The 27,266-nt window shown below is 45.2% G+C and overlaps 1 protein-coding gene across 2 annotated transcripts in view; it reads left to right on the top strand.

The window, feature by feature from the left end:
- Positions 1 to 27,266, top strand: part of dph1 (diphthamide biosynthesis 1) — a 618,203-nt gene that overhangs the window by 209,403 nt on the left and 381,534 nt on the right. For both annotated transcript variants that reach the window (XM_041196491.1, XM_041196492.1), the window contains one exon: positions 13,838 to 13,959. In XM_041196491.1, coding sequence (XP_041052425.1) covers positions 13,838 to 13,959 — 122 coding nt within the window. The remainder of the gene's footprint in view (positions 1 to 13,837; positions 13,960 to 27,266) is intronic.

The following is a 27,266-nucleotide window of genomic DNA, read 5'->3' as shown; positions in this document are numbered from 1 at the left end:
GTCCTCAGGTGTGCCTCACTCTCCCTGTCCTCAGGTGTGCCTCACTCTCCCTGTCCTCAGGTGTGCCTCACTCTCCCTGTCCTCAGGTGTGCCTCACTCTCCCTGTCCTCAGGTGTGCCTCACTCTCCCTGTCCTCAGGTGTGCCTCACTCTCCCTGTTCTCAGGTGTATTTCATTGTTGCCTGTCTCCAGGTGTACCTCACTCTCCCTGTCCTCAGGTGTGCCTCACTCTCCCTGTCCTCAGGTGTGCCTCACTCTCCCTGTCCTCAGGTGTGCCTCACTCTCCCTGTCCTCAGGTGTGCCTCACTCTCCCTGTTCTCAGGTGTATTTCATTGTTGCCTGTCTCCAGGTGTACCTCACTTCCACTCCACTGCCCTCATTCAATTTAAAGCTGATCCCCAATGTGCCTGGATGTGGATCGCCTCCTCCCATGTTGTCTTGTGGTCAGTGTGGGTAGCCACTAAAATACTCACACTGCCCGTCTGACTCACTGAGGGAAGAAGCCTTGACCCGTTCCACAGCCAGTACAAGATGGTGGCCTGCATCCCGCTGTGTGCGATGGAAGCACCTTGTGGCGTTCTGTTCTCCCGTTGGGTACCTCATCTCCTCTATGGTCACTTCCCAACCTCTGCACAGAACCAAGCCACAAGCTTCTGTGTTCCCCAAGATTAGTCCACAGCACCAGTGTCTGTGTCCCCACATGTGTGTATGTGTGTGTGCCTGACTGTCTCTGCAAATGTCTCAGTCGCTATGTGTGTGTATATCTCCAACTCTGCATATGTATGTATCTTTACATCCACATGCATGTCTTTTTGTCTGACTATACATGTGTCTCCACCTCTACCTGTATTTGCATGAGTGTGTATATGTGTGATGTATCTGTGTGTGCGCGTGTGTGTGTGCGCATGAGCACGTGTATGTGTGGGTTTGTGTGTGTGTGTATCTTTTAAATTCATTGGCGTTGCTGGCTGGGTCAGCATTTATTGCCCATCCCTAGTTGCCCTTGAGAAGGCGGTGGTGACCTGCATTCTTAAACCACTGTGGTCCACGTGGTGCAGGCACACCCACAGTGCTATTAGGGAGGGAGTTCCAGGATTTTGACCCAGCGACAGTGAAGGAACGGCGATATATTTCCAAGTCAGGATGGTGAGTGACTTGGAAGAGAACTTCCAGGTGGTGGTGTTCCCATCGATCTGCTGCCCTTGCTCTTCTAGATGGTAGTGGTTGTGGGTTTGGAAGGTGTTGCCTAAAGAGGCTTGGTGAGTTGCTGCAGTCCATCTTGTGGATGGTACGCACTGCTGCTACTGTACGTCGGTGGTGGAGGGAGCGAATGTTTGTGCAAGGGGTGCCAATCAAGTGGGCTGCTTTGTCCTGGACGGTATCAAGCTTCTTGAGTGTTGTTGGAGTTGCACTCATCAATGGGGAGTACTCCATCACACTCCTGACTTGTGCCTTGTAGATGGTGGACAGGCTTTAGTCAGGAGATGAGTTACTTGCTGCAGGATTCCTAGCCTCTGACCTGCACTTGTAGCCACAGTATTTATATGTCTAGTCCAGTTCAGTTTCTGGTCAGTGGTAACCTCCAGGATGTTAATAATGGGGGAGTCAGTGATGGTAATGCCAATGAACGTCATGGGGCGATGGTTGGATTCTCTCTTGTTGGAGATGGTCATTGCCTGACACTAGTGTGGCACAAATGTTACTTGCCACTTGTCAGCCCAAGCCTGGATATTGTCCAATTCTTGCTGCATTTGGACATGGACTGCTTCAGTATCTGAGGAGTATGTAGCATATGTGTATATTTGTCTGTGCCCATCTAGCCTGGATTTTCACCAGGTTGGGTCAACTCAGGAGCTCTTTAAGAATAAAAATAGAAAATGCTGCTAAAACTCAGCAGGTCTGGCAGCAAATGTGGAGAGAGAGACAGAGTTAATGTTTCGAGTCTGTATGACTTCTTCAGAGCTAAAGAGAAGCATGGTAAAAGCAAAATACTGCAGATGCTGGAAACCTGAAACAAAAACAGAAAATGCTAGAAAAACTCAGCAGGTCTAACAGCATCTGTGGAGAGAAAAGAAACAGAGTTAACATTTCCAGTTGTATGAAGAAGACTCGCCCATACGGACTCGAAATGTTAACTCTTTTTTTCTCTCCACACATGCTGCTAGACTTGCTGAGCTTTTCCAGCATTTCCTGTTTTTGTTCTAGAAATGTGATGGATTTTATACTGTTTAAGAGGGGGTGGAGCAGATGAAGCAAGATAGAAGGTCAGGGATAGGTGACAGCTAAGGAGAGATTGACAAAGATGTCGTGTACACAAGACAACAGGAGTGTTAATTGTAGTGGTAAAGATAGTGGCACAAAGGCAAGATAGCAGATGTTAAACCCTTTAGGAATGATGGGTGGGACCTGATTCCAGGTTTCTTGCCCCCATTCCCACTTCCAGCAATTTTCATGAGCACAGGATAACCCACGTACAACACTCCCACCCCTGTAAGCTCATTGTGAGGGTGGGCAGTTTAAATGTACCCGCACACACCCACACAATTGCAGTGGTGTTGGGTCCTTCAGGGCCTCTCAGTGGAGGTGTACATCATGGGGGATGGCCAGTTCCAAGTGCAGAACAAAAAAAAAATGGTCGTCTGCTCCTGGAAGTTTGTTCTTTCAGTTTCACTACTTAGATGTTGCATTGTAATTTAGATGTGATTTTATTGCAGTGATTAGGATATTCTAGTATAATAATCTGAAGTGATTTAAATTCCTAGAGTCCTTCTAAAATGCAAAAAAAAACTTTCAGCAGCTTTCACTTAGAGAAATAAAAGCCCCCACCTGCTCCTGGGGAGCTTTGATTGACAGGACATCTGGTACAGCTTTGAAAAAAATGCCATCTAGTTTTTCAATTTCAGTAGACTCCACTGTTCACATTTCCCAGGGTTTGTTATTATAGCTGAGCTCATTATGAATGCTTGGCTGAGTTTGTAATGGTCCAAAATAAGTTATCTCAGCAGGGGGCTGTATTCACATTTTGATAGTTTTAAGAGGTTATTAAAGGGTTATCTGTCTTTCATGTGTTTAGTGAAATAGATGTTTGCTTTTACAGCAGATCTGAGGGGGTTTGCATCTTTGAGTGAGTTTTATGAATGAGAGTTTTTTTCAGTTCGATTGCTAGGTTTAATTTCTTTAAGTTCCATTTCAAAGACATGGCTCCTGAGGCCTACCCATAGTGGATACTGGGTGAGTGGCTGTTGAGGATACTGAGCGGCTTGGAGGGGCATGGGGGTTATGAGGGGGCATGGTTTGAAGGCCAGACATTTATAATTAAAACTGGGTCGATGTCCCAGTAAACAGAGGCAGGCATTGCAGCCTGGCAGCCTTGCCATCTACCCACCCTCCATTGCTGGCTCAGGCCTCCCTTCTGAGAGGGTGGGTCCTACTCCATCCTGTCCCCACCTCCCCAACATAAAAACACAGCGGGCAGGGGTCTTTTTAAAGGAGACAGATCTGCCAGGTCAGGAAGTTTCCCGACTTGACCGTCCAGCCTCCTCCATGAAAATCTGGCCCAATTTCTCTGTGCATGACTCACTCTACATCTGTCAGAGTGTTTCTGTTATCGTTTGTGTGTCTATCTGAATGTGTCTCCATCACTACATATGTCAGTATGTCTCTTGCTACTGTTTGTGCATGTGTTAATGTGCTGTGTGTGTCAGTATGTCTGTGTGTCTCTCTGACTATTGCTGTCTGTTTCTACGTATGTCAGTATGTAACTGTTACCATGTGTGCTCATATCTGTTACTGTGTGTGTATCTATTACCATGTGTGTATACCTGTTACTGTGTGTGTGTATCTGTTACCGTCTGTGTGTGTACCTGTTACCATGCATGTATCTGTTACCATGTATGTGTGTATCTGTTAGCGTGTGTGTATCTATTACCATGTGTGTATACCTGTTACTGTGTGTGTACCTGTTGCCATGTGTGTATCTGTTACAATGTATGTGTGTATCTGTTAGCATGCATACGCATCTGTTACCGTGTGTGTGTGTGTCTGTTACTGTATGTGTATGTGTGGCTGTTACCTTGTGTGTGTGGGGCTGTTACCTTGTGTGTGTGTGTATCCGTTACTGTGTGTGTTTGTATCTGACTGTTACTGTATGTGCGTTTGTGTGTATCTATTACCGTATGTGCATGTGTGTGTGTCTGTTGCCGTATGTGCATGTGTGTGTGTGTGGCTGCTGCCGTATGTGTGTATCTGTTACCATATGTATATGTGTGTGTATGTGTGCGTGCAACTGTTACTATTTGTGTCTGTCTGTCTGTTAGCGTGTGTGTGCGTAAATTACCATGTGCGTGTGTGTATCTGTTACCGTATATGTGTGTTTGTGTGCGTGTATATATCTGTTACTGTGTGTGTGTGTTTGTGTATGTGTCTGTCTGTTACTGTGTGTGTGTGTGTATGTGTGGGTGTGGGTGTGTGTAGCTCTGTTTCTATGTGTATGTATTTGTTTCTATGTGTGTGTATCTGTTTCTGTGTGTGTATCTGTTACCCTGTGTGTGTGTGTATCTGTTACTGTGTGTGTCTATCTGTCAGTGTGTGTGTATATCTGTTTCCATGTGTGTGTGTGTATATACCTGTTTCTGTGTGTGTATGTTACTGTGTGTATGTTAATGTGTATGTGTGTGTGTGTATATCTGTTGCTGTGTGTGTGTGTATCTGTTGTGTGTGTGTGTGCGTGTGTGTGTATGTTACTGTGTATTTGTTACCATGTGTGTTTTTATTACTGTGTGTGTATCTGTTACTGTGTGTGTATCTATTACCATGTGTGTATACCTGTTACTGTGTGTGTGTATCTGTTACCGTCTGTGTGTGTACCTGTTACCATGCATGTATCTGTTACCATGTATGTGTGTATCTGTTAGCGTGTGTGTATCTATTACCATGTGTGTATACCTGTTACTGTGTGTGTACCTGTTGCCATGTGTGTATCTGTTACAATGTATGTGTGTATCTGTTAGCATGCATACGCATCTGTTACCGTGTGTGTGTGTGTCTGTTACTGTATGTGTATGTGTGGCTGTTACCTTGTGTGTGTGGGGCTGTTACCTTGTGTGTGTGTGTATCCGTTACTGTGTGTGTTTGTATCTGACTGTTACTGTATGTGCGTTTGTGTGTATCTATTACCGTATGTGCATGTGTGTGTGTCTGTTGCCGTATGTGCATGTGTGTGTGTGTGGCTGCTGCCGTATGTGTGTATCTGTTACCATATGTATATGTGTGTGTATGTGTGCGTGCAACTGTTACTATTTGTGTCTGTCTGTCTGTTAGCGTGTGTGTGCGTAAATTACCATGTGCGTGTGTGTATCTGTTACCGTATATGTGTGTTTGTGTGCGTGTATATATCTGTTACTGTGTGTGTGTGTTTGTGTATGTGTCTGTCTGTTACTGTGTGTGTGTGTGTATGTGTGGGTGTGGGTGTGTGTAGCTCTGTTTCTATGTGTATGTATTTGTTTCTATGTGTGTGTATCTGTTTCTGTGTGTGTATCTGTTACCCTGTGTGTGTGTGTATCTGTTACTGTGTGTGTCTATCTGTCAGTGTGTGTGTATATCTGTTTCCATGTGTGTGTGTGTATATACCTGTTTCTGTGTGTGTATGTTACTGTGTGTATGTTAATGTGTATGTGTGTGTGTGTATATCTGTTGCTGTGTGTGTGTGTATCTGTTGTGTGTGTGTGTGCGTGTGTGTGTATGTTACTGTGTATTTGTTACCATGTGTGTTTTTATTACTGTGTGTGTATCTGTTACTGTGTGTATCTGTTACTCTGTGTGTGTGTGTGTGTGTGTGTGTGTGTGTGTGTGTGTGTGTGTTAATTACTCTGTGCGTATCTGTCACTGTGTGTGTATTTGTCACTGAGTGTATGTGTATATATGTTACTCTGTGTGTGTGTCTGTTACCGTGTGTGTATTTGTTACCGTGTGTGTGTGTGTGTGTGTGTGTGTGTTTGTGTTAGTTACTCTGTGTGTATCTGTTACTGTGTGTGTGTGTATCTGTTACTGTGTGTATGTGTATCTGTTATTGTGTGTGTGCATGTATCTGTTACCGTGTGTGTGTATCTGTTACTCTGTGTGTGTGTCTGTTACCGTGTGTGTATTTGTTACCATGTGTGTGTATCTGTTACTCTGTGTGTGTGTGTCTGTTACCGTGTGTGTATTTGTTACCGTGTGTGTGTATCTGTTACTCTGTGTGTGTGTCTGTTACCGTGTGTGTATTTGTTACCGTGTGTGTGTATCTGTTACTCTGTGTGTGTGTGTCTGTTACTGTGTGTGTATTTGTTACCGCGTGTGTGTGTGTGTGTGTGTGTGTGTGTGTGTGTTAGTTACTCTGTGTGTATCTGTTACTGTGTGTATGTGTATCTGTTACTGTGTGTGCATGTATCTGTTACCGTGTGTGTGTATCTGTTACTCTGTGTGTGTGTGTGTGTGTGTGTGTATATATATATATATCTCTGTTACAGTGTGTGTGCACGCAACTGTTTCAGTGTGTGTTTGTATCTGTTACCATGTGTATATCTGATACGATGTGTGTATCTGTTAACATGTGTATATCTCTTACTGTGTGTGCGTCTATATCTGTTACCATTTGTGTATGCGTGTGTGTGTGTGTGTGTGTGTGTGTATGTGTTACCATGTCTGTCAGGCTCCTTCTGTCTGTGTCTGTGCTATTGTCTGTTTTTCATTATATGGAGGTTTATTTTTATTTCCCATCCTTCCTGTGTTTATGTATTTTGGTTCAGTCTAAATAGCCTGATTAAAATCACTGTGATTTTGGTGTTCAGTCATACACAGTGTGAATTTTAAATAGTTTTAGATTGCACAGATTATAGCAGAATTTATACACAATGGTGATCTGACTGATAGAGAGACTGAGTTGCTAGAAAATGTTTCTTGGGAGAGAGGGAGTGGAGGATTTGGATGAACAGCAATGGTGCTGAATGCAAAATACAATCCAAGGTCTCAGTTACCACTAGATTCTTTTTTAATTTCTCGGGCTATGGACATCAGTGGTGAGGTTAGTATTTATCACCCACCTGAGAAAGTGATGGTGGGCCTTCTCCTTGATACAACTGGCTGGCTAGCTAGGGCCTCCTTAGACAATGGTTAAGAGTGAGCTACGATGGTGTGGGATCAGGGTCATATATTGTATATTCCACTGCCAAGTAGAGGGTGCAGAAGAGATCTACCAGAATGGCTCCAGGGGTGGGGGATTTTAACCACAAGGTTGGGTTGGAGAAACTGGGCTTGTTCTCCTTGGAGCAAAGGAGATTGAGGGGAGATTCAGTAGAGGGGTACAAGATGATGATGGGTTTGGATAAGGTAGACAAAGAAAAGCTGTTCCTATTCGTTGATGGTGCAAGGGCTGGGGCACTCGGATGTAAGGTTTTGGGTGAGAGACGGGAGGAAGAACTTTTTCACACAGTGATTGTGGTAATATCACCGAGAAGACGCTGCCCGCGAGGGTGGAGGAAGTGGGGGCGATGAATTATTTTAAAAGGGAATCGGATGGGCACTTGAGGGAAATAAACTTACAGGGTTAAAGGGATAGAGCGGGGGAATGGAACTGACTGGATTGCTCTACAGAGAGCCAACATAGACTCGATGGACTGAATGGCCTCTGCCTGCACTGTAATGACTCTATCACACTAAGCGCCTTGAGTTTATTCAAAGTGTGTGTTTGTGAACCAGAGGAAGGAGATGGATTGAGAGTGTTGACTCAGTGCTGCTTCCTGAAGCCCCACTTCTAAGTGCTCTCTGATGAAGCTGACTGACCTGCTGTGTGTTTTCCCAATCCCAACATTTACATAAGATAAAAGCAAAATACTGTGGACGATGGAAATCTGAAATAAAAACAGAAAATGCTGGAAGAGCTCAGCTGGTCTGACAGCATCTGTGGAGAGAGAAACAGAGTTAACGTTTCGAGTCCACACGACTCTTCCTTTACAGGTTTATATCAAATTTAAGAGTATCTCAGAGTTATGTAATACTGGTACGATATGCAATGGGAGCAGGTCGAAGAAGATAAATCAGAAAGCATCAGGGATGTATTGATTCTGTGTGAGTTTTTCCAAAGCGTTTTGGCATATTGAATACCCTTTCTGCATTTATTACACAGTCATCTGATCACAGCAGCCCCTGCCATAAAGCTGCAGATGGCTGTTTATGATAATCTTTCCCTTTTGCTGCCCTCTAATGTGGTGCAAAACTCTGATGTCTGTTCACATCAGGTGGAGGTGCCTCTCAGGTGACTTGCAGAGCCCAACATTTTGTGCCAGTGGATAAATCAAATTAAAACCTCCCTGATATTCTTCAGCATTGCCATTATCAATGTGCAGCCACACACTCCTTTGTTAACAGGTTTTATAACCTGCTGCCAGCAGATTCCTCACCACCACCTCAAATTAACTTTCACTGTCACAGTGGCATTGAATGCGAGTGAAGCCGGGGGTGGGGGAGGGGCGTGGGGGGGGGGGGGGGGTGGTAGGGTGCAGTGAGGAGAAGATTGTTACAGATATCATCCTTTACTCAGTCCCTCCCTCACTCACTGCAGGATGTTGCTTCCCAAAGTCCCTGGTCTGTCTGTTCACCTTCCTTTGTCTATTGGCCACTGTCTCTTCCCACTTGTGTTTCCCTTCTCTTTTGCTGCTTCTCATTTCCCTTCTTTTCTGTCTCTGATCTGTCAGTTTTCTCCCTCTTCTCTTTCTGTAACTCTCTCTTTAAATTTATCTCTGTATTTCTGATTTTCTGTATTTGTTTCTCTCTGTATTGCTCACTCTCCTTTCTTTCTCATTCCCTTCTCCCTCTCTTTCTCAAAGCACCATCCCCTCCCTTCCTCGATCTCCATATCACTTTGCTTTCTCAGCTCCACCTCTGCCTCTTCCCCTTCCACCTGTCTGTGTCTCTCTTTCAATGTCAATATCTCATTCCCCTCTCTCCTCACTTCCTCCATCCCTTCTTCTCCTCTCCCTTTCTTTTCATTCTGTTTCTCTGTCCCCTTTCTCACTCTTTGTTTCAGTGCCTTTAACTCATAGTCTTCTAAACTTCTATTTTTCGTTCTTTCTATCTCTGAGTTGCTGCCTCTCCATTGTTGTCTCTCTTCCCTCAAGCCCTCTCCTTGTCTGTTTTTATCTGTTTCCATGTTTCTGTCTCTCTCAGCCTGTGTGTCTCTCTCTGTGTGTCTCTCACTCTCTCAGTGTGTGTCTCTCTCTCTCAATCTGTGTGTGGCTCTCTCTCAATCTGTGTGTGTCTCTCTCAGTCTGTGTGTCTCTCTGTCTATGTGTCTGTCTCTCAGTCTGTGTGTCTCTCTGTTTGTGTGTGTCTCTCTGTTTGTGTGTGTCTCTCTGTTTGTGTGTGTCTCTCTCAGTGTGTGTGTCTCTATGTCTGTGTCTCTCTCAGTGTGTGTGTCTCTCTCTCAGTCTGTGTGTGTCTCTCTCTGTTTGTGTCTCTTTCTGTCTGTGTCTCTCTCTGTTTGTGGCTCTCTCTTTGTTTATATGTCTTTCTTTGTGGATATCTCTCTTTGTGGGTGTCTCTCTTTGTGGGTGCCCCTCTCTTGGTCTGTTTCTCTCTCTGTCTATGTTTGTCTCTCTGCCTATATATATTTCTCTTTGTCTCTGTGTCTCTCTCTTTGTCTGTGTCCCTCTCTCCCTTTCTCCTTGCTCTGTCTTCCTTTTCTTTGTCTCCCTTTTTCTCATTGTCTCTCTGCCTTGTATATCTCTGTCCTGTCGCCTCTGTCTCCCTGGTTCCGTTGCTGCTTTTCCCTTCCTCCAATCTTGCATTGCTTTGAGGCACTTGTGAAACAGAAGTGTTATCATTTAGTGTGTCTGCCTCAGTTTGGCATTAATGGAGTGGAAAGCCCCTTCAGGCTGTCAGATAATTGCAGTCTAACTGCCATTCTAGACACACGCAAACAGAACCTGGCAAACGCTGCTTTGTTTGCACTGTACATATTTAGCTGGGAAAATGCCGACTTTTGGTAAATACATTGAACTCAAGCTCAAACTAGTTTGCTTTAGGAATTATGACAAGGCTCAGTAATCAGTGCATAGCAGGGGGTGAACAAAGCTGCTGACCAGTTAAACATGGAAAAATTATGTTGAAATGCAGGATCCAGGACCTGACGGACATCTCGGATGTGTCAACAGGTCCTACAGTGAGCCAGGGTGTGAAGGTAAAAGACTCCCATTGTGTGAAGGTCTGGCAGTTACAGGACTTTTGCCTCATGCCGCAGTATCGAGTGGCTGCCACCAGGGGCCCACAGTGAGCTAAGATTTGGGATTGTAGCCCCACCAAGGGGAGACAGTTGGTTTTGCACTTATTTTGTGGCCCCCACAACTCATGGCTTCCTCCTGTTCCTATTTAGCTCCTGAGCCTCCTCCGCCATTCAGTTAGATCAGGGCTGATCTGTATCTTAACTCCATCTGTCCGTCTTGATTCTGTAATCCTTAATACCCTTGCCTAATAACGAGAGGGACTATAGGGCTTGAGTAGGGTGGCCACTTGTCTGGTTTTGAGCCAGTCTGTTCACTCTCCGATACCAGGTGCCTTTATGTTCATTATACTACAGTTAGGACAGAAGAATCCTTTAAATGTGAATGTGCTGAAAGTCAATTTTGCAAAATACAGGGGCTTAAGAGACAATAACTAGCCAGGAATGCACCACAATTCCGTGTGCTGTTCTCATGGATGTTTGAAGCCATTATATTCACAAACGCAGGTGGTTCTGGTGCATTTTTAATTGCGGGTTTACGGATGGGGGGGTGGGGGGTTGGGGGGGCAGTGATGAAGCCATCGTGCGTGATTGTCTCATCGCCGTGCGGGGTGAGGTCTTTTTCCCCATGATGCAGCACTGCTGGCCAGGCAGAGACAGAGGGGCAGAGACAGGTGGAGGGGGAAGAGGCAGAGGTGGAGCTGAGAAAGCAAAGTGATGTGGAGATCAAGGAAGGGAGGGGATGGCGCTTCGAGAAAGAAAGGGAGAAGGGAAAGAGAAAGGAAGGCCCAGTGCTCTTGGCCTCCAACAGTGGCCACGTTGGGCCTGAGGCCTTTGAGCTCCAGGTTTTGGGCCCAATTGGTGCTGAATGTCCAAACAGCAGCAACTTGCCTTTAATCTAGCAAAAGCGTCCAGAGCGGAGAGGTCCAAACAAGATTGTGATCAAACAAAATCTGACATTCAACCTTCCAAGCAGCTATTAGGACAGGTGACCAACAGCTCAGTCAAAGAGGTAGCCTTCAAACATTGTTGTAAAAGAGGTTGGGAGGAGTTTTAGAAGGGAAGTCCAGAGCTTAGGGCCCAGTGAGCTAAAGCTATGGCCGCCTTTAAAATCAGCGATGCACAAGGGGCCAGAATTTGGAGGAGCGTGGAAATATCGGAGGGTTGTCAAGCTGGAGGAGGTTACAGAGATAGGGAGGGGTGAGGTTATAGAGGGATTTGAAAACAAGGGTCAGAATTGTAAAATCCACCAAGATCCATTGCGACATCTGATTTTTTTTTTCCCGGAGCATTTTCTAAATTGTCCTCCGTGTTTGAAAGTAGTCAGAAGGATAATGAGTAGGTCGTGAAAAACTTGAGAAAGGGTGAAGGAGGCTGGGTGAAAGACCAGAAGCACGATCAAAAGCCTTTTGGAGGCCTCACCGCCTCCTGCATCCCCTGTTTCTTTCCCCACCCACCATCTTCCATCCCCAGGACCTAAGTTTGAATCTAGACCATTCTCTCTCAGTGGAAATTTTGCATGTGCCATTGTGGTTCAATGAGGGGTGCTTTTTTATATATTATTTCATGGGATGTGGGCTTCGCTGGCTGGGCCAGCATTTATTGCCCATTCCTAGTTGCCCTTGAGCAATGTTTGAAGGTTGTGGTGAGCTGCCTTCTTGAACCGCTGCAGCCCACGTTGTGTAGGCACACCCACGGTGTACTTTCCAAGTCAGGATGGTGTGAGTGACTTGGAGGGGAACTTGCAGGCGGTGATGCTCCCATGAATCTGCCACCCTTGACCTTCCAGGTGGTAGAGGTGACGGGTTTGGTAAGTTGCTTCTTTGAGGTCATACCTGAAGCACATTGAAGGGATGTGCTGAGGGAGTTTCACTCTGCATTTGTCTGCCACACACAGGCTTGGCAAAGTTCAATGCCAGATAGTGATCCTCAAGATATACGATATACTTTTCCTGGCACCAACCTCCGTCCGCAAAATTTGCCTTTTAACCACATAAGAGAATCAATGCAAGTTTCAGAAAGACGGTCTAACTATTTTTTCAATTCAGGGCAAAGTCCAGCTACTAATTAGCCCCATTTCCATATGTAAATCACACTCAGCATATTTGGTGTGACCTTATTAGCATAATAAAGATTTATCCTCCAGACGGTGTAAATATAGACACTATGTTCTCTCTCCCTTTATTCTAATAAGGATGTGAAGTTGTTCAGGGTGACCCTGTCTTGCTCCCTCTTCCTAAACGTTCCAGAAGGAGACTTGAGAGAGTGATAAGCACAGTCATACTGAAGTCCCTTTGCAGACCCTCTCAGATACTGTTGACCATCGAAGGTCCCGTGTTTGGAACAACCTCTGGGAGAAGGTTATCAAGAGTTTCCAGCAGTTGTGGATCTGCATCCTAGCTTCAGTCAGAATGCTCCAGAAAGGAGGAGGTGGTGTTGGAAGAAGCCTTTAGGGGTCGGCAGATTGTGATCTTGAGGCTGAAGTTTGGAATCATAAATGTCACATGACGTCGCTCTGGCTCCAGCCTGTAAATCATACCTGAGTGTTTATTATTTCACCAATGCATCCAGCCCATATCCCATCCCATAATACGTCCCATCTCTTTGCTAACCTCCACTGCACCTTTCCGTCCTACACTCTCAATTACCTTCCAAATTCCCATCCTTGTGTATAAATGGCTACTTGGCCTCACTACTCCTGTTTCTGCAGGTGTTCCCCAACTCTACACACTCCCTGGAATATTGAGGGTTAAGGGGTCATTTGATTGAGGTTTTTAGGATTTTGAAAGGAATTGGCAGAGTAGAAAGGAACATTTACCACGTTTTTTAAAAATTTATTAATTCATGGGATGTGAGCTTCACTGGCTGGGCCAGCATTTATTGCCCATCCCTAGTTGCCCTTGAGAAGGTGGTGGTGAGCTGCCTTCTTGAACCACTGCAGCCCATGTGGTGTAGGTACACCCACAGTGCTGTTAGGAAGGGAGTTCCAAAGTTTTGACCCAGCGACTCTGAAGGAACAGCAATGTATTTCCGAGTCAGGATGGTGAGTGACTTGGAGAGGAACTTCCAGGTGATGATGTTCCCATTTATCTGCTGTCCTCATCCTTACAGCTGGTAGTGGTCGTGGGTTTGGAAGGCGCAGTCAAAGTAGCCTTGGTGAATTCATGCAGCGCAACTTGCAATTGGTACACACTGCTGCTCCTGTACGTCGGTGGCGGAGGGAGTGAATGTTTGTGACTGGTGGAGGAGATGAGGACAAGGGGACAAAATCTTAAAATCAGAGCAGGGCCATCCAGGAGAAAGAGTAGGAAAGGCTTCTTCATGAAAAGGGTTGTTGAAGTGTCGAACTCTCACCCACATAAAGCAATAGATTCAGGCTGAGCTGATCATTTTAAATCTGTGATTGATAGCTTTTTGTCAGACATGGGCACCAAACCAAGGTAGGGGGAGGAATTATGATGCACATCAGTCATGATCTTAGTGAATGCATGAAGAAGCCTTTCTTTTACTAAGGATTGTTGAGACTCTGTGGAAGTTTTGGGGAAGTGTAAATATAATCTGTAACTCTTAGGGGCTTCTTTTGCAGGTTCACAGGAGCAGACACGCTGATAATGGGTGATGTCACCTACGGAGCGTGTTGTGTGGATGACTTCACAGCCAGAGCTCTTGGAGCTGACTTCATGGTGCATTATGGACACAGCTGTCTCGGTCTGTATACCTTCCTTCTACACAATTCATTTCCCAATAAGGATTATTGTCTCTGTCATAACTGAGCACTGCAGGGTATAGGATGTCTTATAGACGCTGATAACATTATGATTTAGTTGGGACATTGATGCTTATTTTGACTTTTTAAGTTTGATTGGGCCAGGCCTCCCAATCAATTGTCACCCATGGCTCAGTTGGTAGCAGCCTTGCCTCTTTTTTTTGTTATTCTTTCATGGGATGTGGGTGTCGCTGGCAGGGCCAGCATTTGTTGCCCATCCCTAATTGCCCTCGAACTGAATGGCTTGCTGGGCCATTTCAGAGTGGAATTAAGAGTCAACCACATTGAGTCGCAAGGTCCTGACTTCAAGTCCCATTCTAGGGCTTGAGCACAAAACTTGAGGCTGACACTCCAGTGCAGTGTTAAGGGAGTGCTGCACTGTCAGAGGTGACATCTTTCAGATGAGGCACCGTCTTCCTGCTTGGGTGGTTGTAACAGACCCCATGGAACCATTTTGAAGAAGAGAAGAGGGGAGTTATCGCTGGTGTCCTGCTCAATATTTATCCCTCAATCAACATCAGAAAGGGGGAGCCAGCTGTGTACAAATTAGTTGCCCAGTCTCCTGCTTTACAGCAGCGACTACACTTCAAAAAGGGCTTCATTGGCTGTAAAGTGCTTTGAGACATTCGCTGGCTATATAAATGCAAGCCTTTTGTTATCTTTTTAACAGCAGGTTTGTCACGAGTACTGTGGTCCCCCCCCCCACCCTCTCCCTTTAGGGAACCTCCCCTCCCTTCCTAATCTCTCCTTCCATTTCAGTATCCAGCCCCCATATTGGAGCACTTTGTGAAGCATTTTGGGACCAGATGTTTCTCTTTTTGAGGGAGTCCATGGCTAGGAGGCCATAAATATAAGATAGTCACTAATAAATCCATTAGGGAATTGAGGGGTAACTTCTTTACTCGGTGAGAACGTGGAATTTTCTACCACGGGGAATAGCTGAGGCAAATAACATTGATGGATCTAAGGAGAAACTGGATAAACACATGACGGAGAAAGCAATAGAAGAATAGGTTGATAGGGTTAGAGGAAGTAAAGTAGGAGGAGGCTTGTGTGGAGTATAAACACTGGCATAGACCTATTGGGATGAATTGCCTGTTTATGCCTGAAGGGATATGTTATTTTGATGGTTTATGTTTGGCAACCTTAATTGGTTCACCAATTGGCAGCACTCATGCCTCTGAGTCAGAAGGTCATGGGTTCCAACCCCATACGAAGGAGTTGAGCATATACTCTAGGCTCACACTTGAAGGAACTGCTTTAGGGAGTGCTGCCTTGTCAAAGGTAGCACCTTTCAGATGAGGCCCTGTCTGGTTGCTTAAACTGACAAACAGGATCCTCTGGCATTCTTCGAAGAGTAGCAGGGGAGCTCTCCCAGTGTCTTGCCCGATCTTTCTCCCTCAGTGGATGCCACAAAAAGCAAAGGATCTGGTGGTTTCTCTCATTGCTGTCTTCGGATCTTACTGTGCACAATATGGTTGCTGTGTGTGTCTACATGACTGCACTTTAAAAAATCGCTTTGGATATATATATATGTATATAAAATATGCAAGCTCTTAAGTTTCCCAGTAGGTATGTTACTGTCTTCGTTCCAATTGATATCTCAGTGGGGAGCTGTGTGCTGCACAAAAATGCCTCGGGATTCAGAAAGCACGATTCACAGTTGGCTCGCAACAGTTCTTGCCGGGAAATGTTCAATTTGGTCAAGAATTCAATCACCTTGACTGGAACAGCCAATTTGCAGAGTTTTGCCTCCAAGCCCATTTAATAATTTATTTAGCAAATTAAACGGGACACATGTTGCACGAGTGTGCAGTCTTTCCCTGGCAGAACGAGATCCAATTGGTTTGGGCCTGTGACAGGCCTGCAGTCACTTGCTCTGGCACATGGCAGAGTTGTTACCGGGGTGGAATATATTAGGCCCACAGTCCCTCAATCTGGGACCAATAAAACTTGTGACTGAACAAATGTGTAATTCTCTCATCCTGAAATTTGAACAATTTCATCATTAATGGAAGTGGGAGGTAAATGAAAGGCAACAGTGGTGTGGTTTCTGAGATGTAAGGTGAGGATTTAGTTGGACAACACACACGACTGATGAGGAAATTTTGAGGAAAGCAGACAGACAAGGAGGACTTTTGCAGATGATCACCAAGAGACAGCTACAAATCTTTGGGCCCGTACTTGGGAGAGAGAAACCAGAACACCTGGTGGTGACTGGTAAACCTGAGGGCAACAGAGCAAAAGGAGGAAATACACTGACAGTTTAAGAAGCAGAACAGGTATAAGATTTGAGAACAGCACCAAGTTGTTGGCCGTTATCAAAGACAGCGAGAGTTGGAGAGCCATGATCGCCAACGTTGTAAAACATGGCACCTGGAGAAGAATCCGTTCATTTCCTCTGTCTCTAATGGGGTTAGCAGTCACTAGCTATCCACATAACCTCTTCATTACCATTGTGTACTTCCATCTCCATTATAACGGCTGTCTGCCCCCATCTCAGCTCAGCTGCTGCTGAAACTCTCATCCATGCTATCATTACCAGCCGAATTCACTATTCGAAAACTCTCCTAGCCCCTTCCCATGTTCAACCCTCTGTAAACTTAAGTTTATCAAAACTCTACTGGCCAAGTTCCAACTTGCTCCAAGTCCCGTTCACCCATCACTCCTGTACCCCCTGATCTACATTTGCTCTCGGTTAAGGATTGCCTCAATGTTAAAGTTCTCATCCATGTGCTCAAATCGCTCCTTGGCCTTGCCCCTTCTCTATCTCTGTAATCTCCTCCATTCCACCAGCCTTCCAAGATATCTGTGCTCCTCTAATTCTGGACTGGTGAGCATCCTGGAGCATCCTCAATTTTAATCACTCAATGGTATTGTTGGCCATGCCTTCAGACACCTAGGCTCCAAGCTCACGAATTCCCTTCCTAAATCGCTCAAAAACACTCCTCCTTTATAGTCACCTGTCCTAATATCTCCTTGTGTGGCTCAGTGTTAAGTTTTGTCAGATGATGCTTCTTTGAAGCACCTCGAGACATTTTATTATGTTAAAGGCACCATATAAATGCAAGTTGTTGTTAGGGAAAAGTTAGAGGCTTCTTTCTCTGCCTTATGTTGAAAAGTACCAGTGGATCTCGGTTGAGCTAAGGTGTAGATCCAGACTGGAATCAGCTGCTCCTTGCTGAACCTGGCTTTGTCATGAGGGGTCCCTCAAGCAAAACCTTTGATCCACTGTTTACTCATTCTTCCCACCACCACCAACACCAACACCACCACCACCACCACCAGCCATCCAAAAGATTGATTAGCAAGTCAACACTCAGTGGCAGCATAACGTGTACCATTTGCAAGATGCACTGCAGCAATGTGCCAAAGTTCCTTTGACAGCACCTTCCAAACCCACAACTGCTACAGTCTAGAAGGACAAGGGCAGCAGATAGATAGGATCACCACCACCTGGAAGTTCTCCTCCAAGTCACTCACCATCCTGACTTGGAAATATATTGCCGTTCCTTCACTGTCGCTGGGCCAAAATCCTGGAATTCCCTCCCTAACAGCACTGTGGGTGTACCTACACCACATGGACTGCAGCAGTTCAAGAAGGCAGCTCACCACCACCTTCTCAAGGGCAATTAGGGATGGGCAATAAATGCTGGCCCAGCCGGTGATGCCCACTTCCCATTACTAATGTAAAAACCTGCACGATTTAACCTTGTGCAGACAACAGCAGTAAACAGGTGCTGATCCTTGGGAGAATTTCCCCTCCAAATGAATATGGTGCTGACTGGCCTTTCAATCTACCTTTAGTTAGTGGCTGCTGGAACTAAATCAGGCTGTGAGGGAGCTGCCCCGAAGGATTTCAGGTTAATTATTGGGCTGTAGTCGAATAATGGACAAAAAATGAGAATGTGGTACCCAATAAATTCATTCTTCAATTGTGCTTATATAAACTGGATGCTCTTCCAAAAAAACTGAAGTCTGTAGTCATTGGAACAGAGCTGAAGAGGAGTCATAAGGACTCAGAACGTTAACTCTGTTCCTCTCTCCATGGACGCTGCCAGATCTGCTGTTACCAGCATTTTCTGTTTTTATTTCGGATTTCCAGCATCTGCAGTATTTTGCTTTTGCCTTTGTGTCATTGTCAGTATTGCCTGGCTCCTGGGAATGAATGCAAGAATGTTAGGGGAATAGTTTTACCCAGAGGGCTGTCAGAGCATGGAATGAAAGGCCAGACACTGCTGGATTCTATAAAAGCTTTTAGGAAGAAAAAGGTTATGGGGAAAGGGCAGCTTGAGACAAAGTGGTAGCTCTTGCAGAGAAGCTGCTGGTGTTTGATGGAACTTCTGTGCTGTCTGCCTACACTTCTATCACAGGACAGAGAAAAATATTCACGGTTTCAGGTAGCAAAGGGTTGGATTGAAGTAAGTGGTTCCAATGGAGGTGGGGGCATGATGGGACCATTGCTGTGAAATGTCATGTTTTACACATATGCACTAAAATAAGGGAATCAAGGGATTATGAAATAGAGGTGATTAAATGGAGGTGAGGTGCACATCTGTGTGTGTGTGTGTGCACGCCAGTGTGTGTGTTTGTGCATGCCTTTGTGCGCGAGTCGGTGTGTGTGTCTGCATGCACGTGAGTTTGTGTGTGCTTGCACGAGTTTGTGTGTGTGTGTGCACGAGTTTGTGTTTGCATGTACGTCTGTGTGTGTGAGTGCACGTCAGTGTGTAGGTGTGTGTGCACATCAGAGTGTGTGTGTGTGTGCGCACGTCAGTGTGTGTGTGTGCACATCAGTGTGCTTGTGTGCATCAGTGTGTGTGCGTGCGCACGTCAGTGCGTGCGCACGTCAGTGTGTGTGCACGTCAGCGTGCTTGTGTGCACATCAGTGTGTGTGCGTGCGCACGTCAGTGTGTGTGTGTGTGCACGTCAGTGTGCGTGTGTGTGCACGTCAGTGTGTGTGTGTGTGTACATCAGAGTGTGAGTGCATGTGTGTGTGTGCACGTCAGTGTGCGTGCACGTCAGTGTGTGCGTGCATATCAGTGTGTGTGTGTACGCATATATGTGTGCATGTGCTCTCAGTAATGAGGCACATAAGCCTCAATTACTCAGGCAGCTATCTGCAGTGTTGAGTGCAATATTATCTCTCAAAAATAAATTCCATGTGGTTACAATTGCAGGAATTATTGGGTGAAACATGCTACAATGACTTTGGCAGTGCTGTACTGTATTAGATGGCTGGCTCTGAGAGTATTAGATATATGGGCGAGTTAACCTACGAAACAAATTAGCTTTTCACTAGCTTGATTAGCCACAGCATGAGAACTGTCAGAGAAATGTAATCTTTGGATCGGTGGAGTTGTGTAAGAGCCTTGACAATCCAGTGTATTTTTTATGTGCCTGCATCTTTAGGTTTCCCAAGTACTCCCCACCACTCAAGAATTTACATCTACTTCACTGACAAGTAGCTGTTACTCTGATGGTTACACCAGAAACAAATCAAAAATGAAGGGGAATCAAAGTAGGGATCAGACAGTCGACAGACTAATAACAAAAAAAAACATCTGCATCTGAAATAGAAGCAGAACATTCTGGAAATATCAGTAAAGGTCCGTCTGCATCTGGAAAGAGCGAGGATGATTGAACAGTTTTGGATAGAGGGAGCGAGGCAGAGATGTTACCCCATTGCCAGGCCCTGTGAATGTAAAAAATCCCATGGCACCATTTTGCAGAAGAGCAGTAGAGCCCACACACCCGGTCTCCCTGCCTTTATCCCTCAACCAGCATGTTTAAAATAAATTATCTGCTATCTTGTATTTGCTTGTGGGATCCTGCTCTGCGCAAATCAGCTGTGGTGTTTTTCCCTGTGTTACAGCAACGATCCTACTTCAGAAAGCACTTCATTAGCTGTAAGAGCCCTGGAGTTGATGCAAGCTCTTTCTTTGTGCTGCCTTCAGGTGCTAACAGATCCATTATGCTATTCCAGAACGTTCTATCATTTTATTTTGCAGTCGGGAGCCGATCTCTGCTCCCTCGTGACGAGGTACCTTTCCGCTCTGGCTGGACGAGTCGAAGTGTCTGCAGGATTGTAACTCCTGGCCTCCCAAATAAGGAGAGTGGTGGGGGTCAGACCGGCCAATACCAGGAGATCAATGGGGGCAGTGGGACGTTAAAATTTAAACAGACAGAGATACCGGAAACGCTCAGCAGGTCAGGCAGCTTCTGTGGAGAGAGGGATGGGCCAGATTTTCAAATGCTTGCGACCTGGTGCAGCCATGGCTTGAAAGTCGTCGTCCCAGACGCCATCTCAGGATCCTGAAGCCTCAGGGACTGTTCCAAATCTATATGAAATGCTGGTGGGGGGGGAGGTGGGGGGGGTGGGGGGCGAGGGAATGGGGAACATGCTCGCCTCCGATTAACGGCCCACTGAACCCCTTTAGGAGCTTGTTAAAGGGTCAGTGTGTTCGGGAAGGCAATTGTTAAAGCTGACTACGGTGGGCCTGAACAGTCTGGTAGATTCACTGCCATGCCAATGAGAAGTCCTTCTTGTGACGGTAGAGGTTATGGGGCTCCTGGGTCATTGGCGCTGGAGCGTGTGCGTTACCTTAGTTTGGCCCGGTCCCCCTCCTCATCAATCATTGATCCTGCTGGCTCTCCAGACAGCTGCCCTGGGGGCCTTTTGATAAGGCAGCAGTGGGTCTCAACATGGCTGCCCAATTCCGGCTTTAGCGCTTAAGAATGGCATTGCCAGAGCGGCCCAGTTCAGGCACGGGGCCAGGTCCCGGAATTCAGCCGTCTATCAGCTTCCAAACCTCGCTTTGAAAATCCGGCCTAGTGTTTCAGGTCCTTGAACTTTAACTGGTGGAACAATGGAGCCTGTGTGGTAGCAAATCTTTCAGCTAACCCACACAGAAAAGAGAACCATTCATGAAATATATATATATATATATATATATAATTTTAAACAATTCTTTTTTTTAAAGCCCAGAAGCAATTCTGCTTTCAGTCGCCGATTAACATTAAAGCAGGGGACTCGGTGCAGCTAATCCTGTCCCACTTGACTCTCACAGCCGCTCACATCCTTTCTCTAACCCAGCTTTAAAAAATACATAGAGAAAGTGAAAGAATAGCAAGCAGCACATAAAAGACTGAAAAGCAAACATCATAAGAAAGTTAGAATAAAAAATGATCCGAATAACCAGCGTTGAAAGAAAAATGTGAACCAGACAAAAGGACAGCAGATGCAAGAATTGCTTCTCACTGTTAGTGAGGCCCACCTAACCTGAAATTAAAGCAAAACACTGCGGATGCTGGAAATCTGAAGTAAAAATGAGAAGTGCTAGAAAAACTCAGCTGTCCTGGCAGCGTCTGTGAAGAGAGAAACAGAGTCACCATTTCGAGTCCAATATGACTCTTCTTCAGCGCCCCACTGAACTTGTTAACTTGTTTTTCTTTGTTCCACTCCTCCTCATTTTGCTTTTCATCACATTTGTTTGTGACCGCTTTCTCTCTCGCAATGTTTTCTCCCTGTCCCTTTCTTTCTCTCTCTCTCTCTCTCTCTCCCTCTGTGCACCTCTGCGTTTGGCATGTTATCTGTAGGACTGAACTACGGTCCCATCACCTCAGAATTGATGAAGGGGCCGAGTGAATTCACTCCATTACCATCGATTCTGAACGAACTTGGCCACTTCAGATATCTGGATTCCTTTCTCTGCTTCTTGTCTATCCAGAGGCTTCGCGGTCTTCCTCAGCTTCCTGTCCTTGCCACAAACTCCGTTCTCTAGGCACCATTCCTCTCAACAGCAATTCTTTCAGGCCGAACCAGACTGTTCAATACTTTGGTGTCATATTTCACCCCAAACAAGCTCATGAACCATCACTAAAACTACCTATTTTCACATTGCCTACCTCAGTTCATCTGCTGCTAAAATCCTCATCCATGCCTTTGTCACCTCTAGGCTAGAATATTCCAAAGGTCTTTAGGGCACCCTCCTTTACTTATACTTGTTAATAGGACCCAAGCCGGTTGGTGAAGCCAAAACCAAGACACAGAATTTTTCTTTATTGAGAGATTTTATTGACTTGTTCAGCCTCTTAGCTCTCCTCCCACTCCACCCAGTGTCCCAGCTATTCCCTGTTTACATGTGCTCAAAGGCAATTAATATCCATCATCTGTTTCTCCTAACTTTGACAATTAACATGACATTAACAAACCTTAACAATGTAATTGAAAAGACATGAACAACACTCTCCATAAATTTAAGCTCAGCCAAAACTCTGTTGCTTGTATCCTAATTTGAACCAAGTTCCATTTACCCCATTACCCCTGTATTCACCAACCTACATTGACTTCTGGTTAAGCAATGCCTCAGTTTTAAACTTTTCCTTCTTACTGTGGAATCCTTCCCTGTCTTTTTCCCTCCCTATCTCTGTAATCTTCTTCAGCTCTATGAGATATCTGTACTCCTCTAATACTGGCCTCTTGACCATCCACAGTTATAATCACTTTGCCATTGGTGGCCATGGCTTCAGCTGCCTAGACTCTTAAACTGTGGAATTCCTTCATAAACCTCTCTGCCTCTCCCTCTTCTTAAGATGCTCTGTAAAACCTAGCTCATTGGGCAATCCTATGCTGATCTGCCCTGATGTCATCTTCTGTGGCTCGGTATCAATCGTGTTTTTACTCGTGATGATCTTGTTAATCACCTGGGGAATTTTTTTGCTATGTTGCAGGCGCTATTACCTGCAAATTAGACCATAAGACCATAAGACATAGGAGCAGAAATTAGGCCATTCGGCCCTTCGAGTCTGGCTGATAAGTTTCTCAACCCCATTCTCCCGCCTTCTCCCCGTAACCTTTGATCCCCATACCAATCAAGAACCTATCTATCTCGGTTGTTGTTGTACCTCTGTGTGCCAAGACACAAAAGTTATTCCAGCCATTCCCAATCTTGAGATGCGCACAAACCATCGCAGTTGTCTTTCTTGAGGATCCTGTACAAGCGTTGTTTCTTGCACAAGCTCCATTCTTATATTATTCCTGGTTCATTGCCTCCTGCATATTCCCTCGTACTTCTCTCAACTAACTTATCTCTACCATTGGGAAGCTTCAACCTTCCACTTTACTCATGTTCCAGCTCTCAGATCTGTTTAACAGCATGGGGGAGGAGATGTTCATGTGTAATACAGATTTTCCACTTTCCACTTACATGTTGTCAGTTAATCTCAACAACGTCTAAATCAGACTAGCAATGAGGAAATTTTGTTTCATAAAATTCCTATGAAGCACATTGGAGCATTTTACTGTGCTAAATAAGCCATCTAACTGCGCATTGCTGTTGATGTTGTTGGAAGTGACAATTGGTTCTTCAGTGGACTCAGTAGTTAGCGAGATCTGTGAGCTTGTAGCACGTGCCACACTGGGTTCGGAGTTTGAGTCCCAAGACATCACGTCATAAACTCTATATTTTACCAAAGTATCTTTAGCCTTCCACATCTTTTTTCAATGTCCTAAGGCAGCGGAGTTAAGTCTGACCCCATTGTTGATGTCTACTTTGCAACTCCCATCATCAGCCACCAACCCGCTAAGGTATGTAGGAAGAAGTGGAGACCATTCAGCCCTTCGAGCCTGTTTCACCATTCAGTTTGGTCATGGCTGATGTAACGTCTCCATCTGTCTGAATGCAGTCTTCCCAGTATAATTGGAGAGTCTAGGACTAGAGGACATAGACTTAAAGCCAGAACTAGCCCTTTCAGGAGTAAAGTTAAGAAACACCTCTACCACCTAGAAGGACAAGGGCAGCAGACACTTGGGAACACCGCCACCTGGAAGTTCCCCTCCAAGCCACTCACCATCCTGACTTGGAAATAAATCACCGTTCCTTCACCATCGCTGGGTCAAAATCCTGGAACTCCCTTCCTTACAGCACCATGGGTGTACCTACACCACATGGACTGCAGCGGTTCAAGAAGGGAGCTCACCACCAGCTTCTCAAGGGCAACTAGGAATGGGCAATAAATGCTGGCCCAGCCAGCGAAACCCACACCCTGTGAATGGATTAAAAAAAACCCGCAAAAGGTGATGGAAGTTTTGAACTCTCTTCTGCAACTGGCAGTTGATGCTAGATCATTTATTAATTTTAAAACTAAGATTGATGAACTTTTATTAACCATAGTATTAAGGAATATGAAGCAAAGGTTGGTATATGGAGTTAGGTCGCAGTTCAACCATGATCTCATTGTATGGTGGAACAGGCTCGCAGGGTGAAGTGGCCTCCTCCTGTTCCTATAGTCTGCACATCATCTTGATACTTTCCAAATGACATGACCTTTATCTTTATGTTAATGTAGAATACAAATCTTCTGCTTTCCATTTATACTTTGTCAGTTAGTCTCTGCTCATCTGATTTAGATATTGCTATAAGGTCAGTCTGAGATTGCTAAAAGTCTTGCCACATAAGGAGAGCCCTCTAGTACAAAGAATTGCATAGAATTTACAGCACAGCAGCAGCCATTTGACCCAGCACATATGTGCTAATGTTTATGCTCCATATGAGCCACCTCATTCTATTTACTTCAACTTACCCTTTCTATATTTTCTTTGATCCCTTTTTTCCTCGTTTACTTTCCCAGCTTCCACTAAAATGCATCTTTTAGTGTAAGGTTCATTACCATTTCCTGTGTTAACTATGTTTAATTATATGCAGTTGGGGGAGGCATTAATTTGGGTTTCACATGAGCAGATATATAAGGAGACACTCATGGAAGCCCAGAAATTGAGTTAGGAGATGTATGCCTGTAATGTTTCACTCTGTAAATAAATGTTAGTACTAGAGCTAATCTTTACTCAGTCTATCCTTCAGCAACTGGTTTTCTGGGACACGGCATCCTGGACTAGATTAAACGGATCTGGCAACAGGATGCACTAACCACAACTGTTGATCTAAGCAAACCCGTTAGCTTCTTATCCCCTCTAATAGCACACATGGGTTTGTTATTGATGGTTTCTAATGGTTTGACGAATTTTTGAGGAAAGCCAGACATCCTCATGATATGCCTTATCTCCTCTCACCACGCGCTATCAAATACCTTCTTCAAATCTTATGGAGTGGCAACAATGAATGTTGTGTTCTATCAATTTCTCCAAAATCTGTCTTATCATAAACAGTTGACCAATTATACTGTGTTCTGTTTTAAATCCAGCTTGTTCTTCAAGCTGTACCACTTCTATATACCTTCACCATTCTCTTTCCCCATGTGTGTGTAAATACTTTCCTGGAAATATTCACCAAACTGATTCCTCTATAATTGTTGTGTTTATCCTTGTCTCTGTTCTCTTGAAGCCTGGTATTATTGTTGCTTCTCTGCAGTCTTCAGGTACTTGGCCCCTTTATTAGTTTTGTTAGACAGCCTTTGCATCACCTTCACAGTGTATTCCTTCCTGTTGCAACAGCTCTGAAGTGATGTAATCCATACCACAAACCACGTTCTTCTTTCAGACTATAAATCGAAAGCTTCACTTGGTCTTTCAAGAAATTGCTGATTCCCAGTTATCTTATGAAGCAGGTTGGACATGTTGGGTCTATATCCACTGCAGCTTAGAAGAATGAGAGGTGATCTTATTGAAATATGTAAGATCCTGAGGGGACTTGACAGGCTGGATGCTGAAAGGATGTTTCCCCTTATGGGAGAGACGAGAACTAGGGGACACAGTTTAAAGATAAGGGGTCTCCCATTTAAGACAGAGATGAGGAGAATTTTTTTTTCTCTCAGAGGGTCATTAGTCTGGTAAATTCGCTTCCCCAGAAATCATTGGAAACTGAGCCATTGATTATTTTTAAGGCTGACTTGGATAGATTCTTGACAGGCAAGGGAGTCAAAGGTTATCGGGGATAGACAAAGTAGTAAAAACAAAAATAAAAATACCTGGAAAAACTCAGCAGGTCTGGCAGCATCTGCGGAGAGGAACACAGTTAATGTTTCGAGTCCATATGACTGTTCAACAGAACTAAGTAAAAATAGAAAAGGGGTGAAATATAAGCTGGTTTAGTAGGGGGAGGAGTTGGGACAGGTAGAGGTGGATAGAGGGGCAGTGATAGGTGGAGATAGCCAAAAGATGTCATAGACAAAAGGACAAAGAGGTGTTGAAGATGGTGATATTATCTAAGGAATGTGCTAATTAAGGGTAGAAAGCAGGACAGGCAAGGTACAGATAGCCCTAGTGGGGGTGGGGTGGGGTGAAGGAATCGAAAAAGGCTAAAAGGTAGAGATAAAACAATGGATGGAAGTGCATTTAAAAATAATGGAAATAGGTGGGAAAAGAAAAATCTCTATAAATTATTTGAAAAAAAGGGGGGATCGGAAAGGGGGTGGGGACGGAGGAGAGAATTCATGATCTAAAATTGTTGAACTCAATATTCAGTCCGGAAGGCTGTAAAGTGCCTAGTCAGAAGATGAGGTGCTGTTCCTCCAGTTTGTGTTGAGCTTCCCTGGAACAATGCAGCAGGCCAAGGACAGACATGTGGGCATGAGAGCAGGGTGGTGTGTTGAAATGGCAAGTGACAAGGAGGTCTGGGTCATTCTTGCGGACAGACCGAAGGTGTTCCACAAAGCGGTCACCCAGTCTGTGTTTGGTCTTTCCAATGTACAGGAAACCGCATTGGGAGCAACAAATGCAGTAGACTAAATTGAGGGAAATGCAAGAGAAATGCTGCTTCATTTGAAATGAGTGTTTGGGCCCTTGGACGGTGAGGAGAGGGGAAGTAAAGGGGCAGGCGTTGCACCTTCTGCGGTTACAAGGGAAGGTGCTGTGGGAGGGGGTTGAGGTGTAGGTTGTGATGGAGGAGTGGACCAGGGTGTCCCGCAGGGAACGATCCCTGCGGAATGCCACCAGGGGGGCTGAAGGGAAGATGAAGGGAAGGTGGTGGCATCATGCTGGAGTTGGAAAAAATGGTGGAGGATGATCCTTTGAATGTGGAGGCTGGTGTACGCAAGGGTATGAAACGAAGTCCTTTGCTGAGCACTGAACGTTCAGCATCAGAGAGGGGAAGGTCAGGGTGTGTGGTGAATACACGGCCGGGGCTGGGATTGGAAGATGGGATGGGAATCCCTCCACACCTCCGTCCCCCACCGGGATGGTCTGATGGCTCTCCGCTTCTTCCTCGAACAGAGGGCCGAACAATCCCCATCCACCACTACTCTCCTCCGTCTGGCTGAACTTGTTCTCACATTGAACAATTTCTCCTTAAACTCC

This window comes from Carcharodon carcharias, chromosome 10, assembly GCF_017639515.1.
Source record: "Carcharodon carcharias isolate sCarCar2 chromosome 10, sCarCar2.pri, whole genome shotgun sequence".
NCBI classification, from domain to species: Eukaryota; Metazoa; Chordata; class Chondrichthyes; order Lamniformes; family Lamnidae; genus Carcharodon; species Carcharodon carcharias.
The sequence above is the reverse complement of the archived record's forward strand: the minus strand, read 5'-3'. Positions and strand labels throughout refer to the sequence as shown.